This window comes from Coregonus lavaretus, assembly GCF_964263955.1.
Source record: "Coregonus lavaretus genome assembly, chromosome: 18".
Taxonomy (NCBI): Eukaryota; Metazoa; Chordata; class Actinopteri; order Salmoniformes; family Salmonidae; genus Coregonus; species Coregonus lavaretus.
The window spans coordinates 13,080,925-13,089,331 of record NC_140005.1 but is presented as its reverse complement, the minus strand read 5'-3'; the positions used below and the strand labels follow the sequence as shown (position 1 = coordinate 13,089,331).

The 8,407-nt window shown below is 41.9% G+C and overlaps 1 protein-coding gene across 1 annotated transcript; it reads left to right on the top strand.

Annotated features, from left to right (window-relative positions):
• The first annotated feature begins 316 nt into the window (after nucleotides 1–316).
• Nucleotides 317–7,558, top strand: LOC311145673 (integrin beta-1-binding protein 1-like). Its single transcript, XM_084181935.1, has 6 exons — nucleotides 317–450; nucleotides 5,000–5,078; nucleotides 5,518–5,651; nucleotides 5,879–5,971; nucleotides 6,158–6,307; nucleotides 7,418–7,558. Exons 1-6 carry the CDS (start codon nucleotides 379–381, stop codon nucleotides 7,475–7,477), a joined length of 588 nt encoding a protein of 195 aa, XP_084038061.1. The 5' UTR covers nucleotides 317–378; the 3' UTR covers nucleotides 7,478–7,558.
• Nucleotides 7,559–8,407: the final 849 nt, after the last annotated feature.

Below are 8,407 nucleotides of genomic sequence, written 5' to 3'. Positions count from 1 at the left end.
CAGCCTTGTGGATCAAGAGAAAGTGCACGTGTGCCATAGCCTGTTATTCTGAATAAAGTGGACAAAGTTCTTGAGTTGTGATGGTGGGAGTGATAGTATGCAGGACTTGAATAGTTTGCATTCACTGTGTGGCAGCTGTTGGTCCCATGATCACACACAATCTTGTAATAACTTAGTAATACATGTATCACTGCCTTCACAACTTGTATTCCAAGTGGATGGGTTCATCTCATTCTATGTAGACCACAAGCCAATTCACTTTACTTGCCCTGTGTAGTACTGGGATGTTACAACAAAATGCCCTTGTCTTCACCAGAAGGTGGTGCCTGCCTGTAGGGGAGCTGGGGGGCTGGAGGAGTGCTGGTGTCATGGTGAACAATGTTCCGGAAGGTCAAAAAGCATCACAGCAGCAGCAGCTCCCAAAGCAGTGAGATCAGTACCAAGAGCAAGGTGGATAACTATACAATACATTACATTACATTACACTGCAGACTACACTGTCCTGGGCTACATTCCAAACCCCTTCCATCTGCCCTCAATGACGCCCTCTTGTTGATCTGAAGACTGGATAGATGTAAGCAGTATGTCGGAAGCTCCACCTAGTCCTCCAATAAGAAGCTCCACCTAGTCCTCCAATAAGAAGCTCCACCTAGTCCTCCAATAAGAAGCTCCACCTAGTCCTCCAATAAGAAGCTCCACCTAGTCCTCCAATAAGAAGCTCCACCTAGTCCTCCAATAAGAAGCTCCACCTAGTCCTCCAATAAGAAGCTCCACCTAGTCCTCCAATAAGAAGCTCCACCTAGTCCTCCAATAAAAAGCTCCACCTAGTACTCCAATAAAAAGCTCCACCTAGTCCTCCAATCAGAAGCTCCACCTAGTCCTCCAATAAGAAGCTCCACCTAGTCCTCCAATAAGAAGCTCCATCTAGTCCTCCAATAAGAAGCTCCACCTAGTCCTCTAATAAAAAGCTCCACCTAGTCCTCCAATAAGAAGCTCCACCTAGTCCTCCAATAAGAAGCTTCCGTTGTGTTGCGTTCACCTGTCTACGTTTTAGTTGTTGTGCTGGAGCTTCTAAATTAGTTGTTATTAGTAAATCATTTACCTTGGCGGCAACAGGGTACTAGTCTTGCTAACACCAGCCTCTCTAAGTCTCTGACTTGTCGCGCGTCAGCTAGGCTAACAGGGTACAGACTCAGAATACAAAAAAGCAGATGCATTCAGGAAATACCAGAAAATGCCAGACAATACCAGACATAACCAAGAAACTCATGGAAGCATGTCTTTAGATATACCTGTCATGTCCAGTCCACCTGTTGGGAGCTTTATGAGTTTGCTGCTGTGGAGTGAGACAAATAAACTAGCTTAGTCGCAGCTCAGGCCAGAAACAGGCAGACAAGACATACAGACAGACGGACAGACAGACACACTTTAGACTGATTACAGTTTTTGCCTATTGCTTACACACTTTTTGCAGAATTTGGCTCATTATGTCAAAACTCAACACACAAGCCAATCAGACATAGCACTTGGAGATTAACAACTCACATATATGCCAAAATGAAACACTGCAATCAAAACTTAACACTCCTTTCTAAAAATGAAATTCTTGCAACAAAACCATACACACAAGCAACATTTGAATTACTCTTTCATATCACCAGCAACACACTGATGGGCTTTATATAAAACACTGCAGTCTTTGTGTTTCTATTTTTATTGTCATTTTATTGTCATTGTCTTCTGTAAAACTCAAAAGTAGAATTTCTGCAGTAATCAAACAGTATTTACAAAAAAGTTTTTACAAAAAAACAAACATTCTTACAGAAATACTTAACATCAAATTTAGCAACAAAACAAAACAAAAGCAAAAAAACTAAACAATTACTGGATAAATTGCTATTGGGGAAAAAAACATATACTTGTTTTGTGTGTGTGTGTGCGTGTGTGTGTGCGTGTGCGTGTGTGTGGTGGGGGGCGGGGGGGCTTATGGATCACGCCTTCTGTTCGGATCTGGCCACAAGACCTTGTCAACATCACAGGCGATGTCCTCGCGGGCTAGGCATCGGGGAAAATATCGCCTTGTGTGCCAAATCCACCCTTGGATTGATCCCACCTCAATGTCTCCACATGCCTCTTCCATTGCTTGCAGAAGAGTCATGCGAGCATGTGGTTGCCGATCATATACTTTCCACCGCCACGCTGAAAATAATTCCTCGATTGCATTTAGAAAGGGGCTGTAAAGGGGCAGGTATAAAACTGTGAAATGATTATGGTTGTTGAACCAATCTCGGACCAGAGCAGCCCGGTGGAAACTAACATTATCCCAGATGACAACAAACCTGGGCTGCTGTGGTCTGTCCTGCACAACTGCATGTAGTGCATCTAGAAATGCAATGATCTGTCCTGTATTGTAGGGACCTAGAGTGGCATGATGATGCAGGACTCCTTGGACACTAATTGCAGCACACAAGGTGATATTTCCCCCACGCTGCCCAGGGACATTTACAACAGCCCTTTGTCCAACTACGTTACGGCCCCGACACCTGGTTTTGGCCAGATTGAAGCCTGCCTCATCCACGTAGATGAACTCATGCGGCAGTTCGGCGGCATCAAACTCCAGAACTGTCTGTAACAGAAAATATTGAATAGTGTTACTGAAAACACATACAGTAACTACAATGTCTATATTTTCACACAAGTAGGGGCTGGGTTGGGTGAGTATAGACAAAAACTACAAGCTACAGGCAGGGCAGGTGGCAGCATAAACCCTCATTCCCACATCACAATATATAGTATGTAAAGTAAAGTGACACATACCTGCACATAATCATGGTACAGATCCTTGACCCTGACACTGTTCCTCTCAAATGGCACCCTGTACAGCTGCTTCATTCTGAAGTTATGTTTCTGTAGGATGCGTCTTAGTGTAGAAATGCTGACCCTGTTGATATTGTTGAATTCATTTCCATTTGCAATTATGCGTTGTTGCAACTCACGAAGTCGGATTGCATTATTTTCTCGCACCATTTCAATGATGGCAAGCTCTTGTTGTTGAGTGAAGAGCCGTTCCCTTCCACCTTGAGGAGGTCGTCCAACCATTCTGTAGAAAATGCCACCACAAGATGTCATTGGTTAGGTTATTTTAATAATAATAATATGCCATTTAGCAGACGCTTTTATCCAAAGCGACTTACAGTCATGCGTGCATACATTTTTTTTTTGTGTATGGGTGGTCCCGGGGATCGAACCCACTACCTTGGCGTTACAAGCGCCGTGCTCTACCAGCTGAGCTACTACCCGTACCACTACTATTTTTCACATACTGTACTTTCAAACTGTACACAGTACTGCAACATCACAATGGTATTCCTTTACATATACAGTACTTCACAGCACTACCCATTTTTGTATAGTATAGTTAGTACAGTAATACTGTAATATGATACAGAATCATGTGACACATACAGTAGGTACAGTCTGGAGTAGAAACTTGAAGATATACCTGTTCTCCAGTCGGAATGTCCTTATTATCGATGCTACTGTGTAGCGACTGAGGTTAGGGTGGACTCTTTGCCCAGCCTCCCTCATGGACAGGCCATGATTTATCACATGGTCCACCAGTGTAGCCCTGATGTCATCTGATATACGTCTCCGCACTGGTCCTCGTCCTCTTCCACGTCCTCTTCCACATCCGACTCCTCTCTCTCTTTGTCCTCCTCTGACTCTCATTGCCTCCATGCTTGCAAAGTTCTAAAAATGGCTTACCTGAGGCCTATTTGTAGTGCTAAGGCTCAGACTTATTGGTGTTCTGTTTTCTGTGCAAGTGTTTCCAGGTGTGTATGTAAGTGCATACAATTGCCAGATGAGTTTTGCATTTTGAACAGAGTGTTTTCCCAATGATAACAGGTGATTTTGTTTTTGGACAAAGTGTCTAATGTAAGAAAACGTGTGTAGTGTTTCGCAATAAGTGTGTTACAGAATTGCAAACAAAGTGCAAAGTTGACCTTGTGTTTAAGCTATGGTTACACTGTGTTTAAGGTATGCTACAAGAAGTTTAGGTATTGAGGCTTTGGTCTAAGCATTCGGTTTTAGTGTGTAAGCAATGGGCAAAAACTGTATAACCATATTAGAAGACCCCTCACATCTGACAGTGGCTTTCATTCATGTTAGAAGAGAGCTCTGTCATGTGCCTGCCCCTGTGATGAATAACAAACAAATGCAAAGATGTTTAAGCCACAGAGGCGGGATTGATCAGATGGAGAAATCGCTCTTCATGACCATCGATGCACGTACTGCACAGCTGTCCTCTCTAATTACGTTGCTGATGGGTACATGACTCAGTTTATTAATTGTCCAATGCAGCTGTTTTTATCTCAATATCAAATTATTTCTGGGTAACAATTAAGTACCTTACTGTGATTGTTTTCAATTAAAATTGTAAAAAAAAGAAACAAAAATAGCTTCTTAGCAAAGAACAATTTCGCAATATTTTTTTGCTTGGACTGTCTGAATGGGGAGGGGAAAACTGAAAACTAGCTGTTATTGGCAGAGAGGTTTGGAACGATCTTTCTTATTGGTCTATTAATTAATTAATTAACCTCCTGGTGATGTCACCAGGCAGGCCAAAACTCCATCCCACCAAAATAGGCCAAAACTCCATCAAACAGCCGTTACACTAAAAGGGCATTTTCATAATTTGATAGTATTATTCCAACCTCATAGTGTGGAAATATACGTATATAAAACACAGGACACTCACGTTTTTGACTGCACTGGGCCTTTAAGAACGTCTTGCATTCTGTCAAGGACTCCTAAATCGATGTCTGCCTCAAGCTCTTTTCTAGTTTTCCACTAAAACTCTACTCATAAGAGGTTGGTGTGTTTTTCTTTTCTTTCTCATATACAAATACTGCAGCAGAAACCATGACCTCTGCGATTTGGTCAACGTTTCAGTCAATCATGTAGCATTTCTCAGTGCTTTTCTCCCTCCTGTCTTTAGTCTGTAGACTCTAGTTTGGGAGGTCTCTCCAGGGCCAGTACTATAGCCAGCCTCGACACAGTCTCCACCAAGAGCTCAGGTAAGAAGTCCTACCGTGGCCATATCTCAATTCTCTGAAATGACGTAGGCTAGTTTCCTCCTCTCATTTCCTTCCTATTGTAATATATAATATACACCATTTAGCATATGCTTTTATCCAAAGCGACTTAGTCATATGTGCATACATTTGAGCTACAAAGGACCACAATTGCAGCTATTCACTGACAGTCAGATGAAGGGGCTGTAAATGTCCCACAGTATTGACTGTACAAATCAAGTTCTTTCAGATTTGACTGATGTTCATTGTAGGGCATGCAGCAAAACATTTTAAAGCATTTTGCAATGAACAACTAAAGTTAGTGTTTCTTATTGGTAGTCCCTCTCTGTTTCAGTTAATTTTCTTCCGTTTAATGCCTAATGAACACCATCATGACCCAGTGGTAATCATGACTGATGTATGAACTGTGAACTGTATGTAGGTAACAGTGCTGCGTCAGAGACATGTGCTGAGTTCAGAGTGAAGTACGTGGGAGCCATTGAGAAGCTGCAGTTTGAGATTAGTAAAACTCTTCAGGAGCCTCTGGAGCTCATCAACTACATAGATGCAGCTCAGGTAAGAACCAAGAACGCAATACTATACTTAAAGGTTAAATGCAGTGCAGTGGAGACCAATTCATTACTGGATAATAACTATAACCACTCAGTTTGATCATGGTGATTGATTATGGTGATCGTGATGGAGATGAATGTTATAGGGATGTGAGGCAGAGGCAGCCTCTGTGTCCTCCTTGACAAGTCACTCTACATGAACATTGAGTACCTGTTGTGTTCCTTCCAAAGCAAGATGGAAAGCTGCCGTTTGTGCCAGGAGATGAGGAGATGGTACTGGGAGTGTCCAAGTACGGAGTCAAAGTGGCCTCCATGGATCAGTGTGTGAGTGTTTCCATTTTCATGTTATAAATGCTTTAGCGTCACAAAAGTTTCTACTATCTAGTTGGAACATATTGTTGCAACGTTTCCTATGTTGGACGCTTCTGCACTGTTTCCCGCTCTACCTGATTGTCTGTCTGTGTTATGACGATGTTTGTAATGTGCATTATTGTTGTGGATCCTGTAAAGGACGTTCTGCACCGCCACCCTCTCTACCTGATTGTGAGGATGCTGTGTTATGATGACGGCCTGGGGGCTGGGAAGAACCTGCTGGCTCTCGAGACTACCGACGCCAAGCAGCAGGAGTGTAGCATCTGGTTGTACCAGTGCAGCAGTGCGGTGAGTGTGTGTGTGTAAGTGCACGTGTGTGTGCGTGTGGGTGTGCATGTAACAGACAGACAGACCATCCAGCAGACAGTCTGTACTACAACCAGTGGTGTAGTTGAGCGTAAACACACGAAAACACCCTTTACGCACCTTTTTAATTTTGCACAAGCGTTTACCTAACATTTGCGGAAAAATGCATTGAAAGTATAGGGAGCATTACTTTATTTAACGTGGATGGCGATCAGCGTTTATCCACCAGTTTTTTACCACTACATCACTGACTACCACAGTCTCATATCAATACATCTCATGGTGTCACGCCCTGACTTAGAGAACTCTTGTTGGTTGGGTCAGGGTGTGAGTTCTGTTTGAGATCTAGGTTATTCGATTCTGTTTAGGATCTAGTATGTGTATTTCTATGTTTGGCCGGGTGTGATTCCCAATCAGAGGCAGCTGTCGCTCGTTGTCTCTGAATGGGGATCATACTTAGGTAGCCTGGTTGCCTACCTTAGTTGTGGGATCTTTACTTGTGGTTGTGTTCCTGTTAGGCTTGTTGTGAGTATAGCCCATAGGACTTCACGTTACGTTGCTTTTGTTGTTTTGTCAAGTGTTTATCTTCATTAATAAATATGTACGCATACCACACTGCACCTTGGTCTGACCTGTCTCTCAACGATCGTGACACATGGCAATATTCTGGGGTCCACACAAACTCTGGTCCTCTGTAGCTTATCATACAACTTATTGTGCCAGTTTGTGGCAAACTGAAGGCAATGCTGTGCAAGATAATGTATTATAACGTGTGAAACAGTCTTCCTGTGTGTCTCCTCTTATCCGTTCATATAGCAGGAGACTGAGGAAGCGGGTCTCAATGGCCCAGACAGACACGTTTTTTTCACAATGGCCCGACCGTCAGCATCAGTCACAGTGGATAAACTTATCTGCCAAATGACTGAAAGTTATTTTATTAAGTTTCCCATATAAGCCAATAACTGAAATGGCATTCACTAAAATGCTGAATGACTGAATTGTTAAATGATAGAAATGTGAATGACTGAAATGCTAAATGACAGTTTTTCATAAGAAGTCGATTTCCCTTCTCCTCTCCCTTTCTCTGTGCAGGAACACGCCCAGGTGTTGTCCGCCTCCCTCCACTGCGTGCTGACATCAGAGAAGTCCTGAAGGGAAGTTGCCCTAAGGGACGTGGTGGAGACGGGCAGCACAGAAGTTGGCCTCCTCACGTGGTGGAGACAGGCAACACCATGAACCAATCGGGAGCCTGGAAACCATAGTTTACAGCAGGGTCACATCAGTGGCGTAGCACAGTTTTGTGGGGGTCCGATGCAAGGCCCCCCCAACCCCAGACATGGGACAGAGAGAAAAATGTGCAGTTGTATAGCTAATCTCATGCTATTTTACACATTTTGCCATGAGGCTGAGAGAAAATGTTGCTGTTTTAGAGCTCAGGGATTCTTGATTTAAACAACATTTTAAATATATATTTTGATAGACCAAAGTAAAAGCTATCACACCATGTAAAGGAACAACCTATGTTTTATTTTATTTTTCTCATAAAATGCAACTAACTGGATTTATGTAAACTCCGTCAGACTCCATAAAAGGCATTTCATTTGTACAATTATTGTCCAAGTGTTTAAAGGCCTTGATTGTTTAATTTAAAAAATAATTATAATTATATTTTTATTCACAATGAATGAAAGATAAAATGTGAAGACATTGTTGATTGTTTAATTCTAACATTCGATTATTCAAATATGTAATACAAATCTCCAAAATAATTTTTGTTTTGTTTTATTGCACTATTAAATGCTCCAGGACTAATTTAGGTAGCACTTTGGCATGTTTTTCTAGATTTAGAACATTAAACAACATTTATAAAGCAAATATTATCCCTTAGGTCTAGCACAGTAAATAATTATATTGTTTAAGCATATGTTGCAGAATAGTTTTAAGGGTGTTAGCCATCAGTGATGGAGTTGACAAGCCACTGACGGAGTTGACAACAGATACTCAAAACAGACATATTTTTGCCTCTAAAAATAAAAGTTCAATTAAAACATTTGTAAAATATAGAAAATGATTCATTTGAAA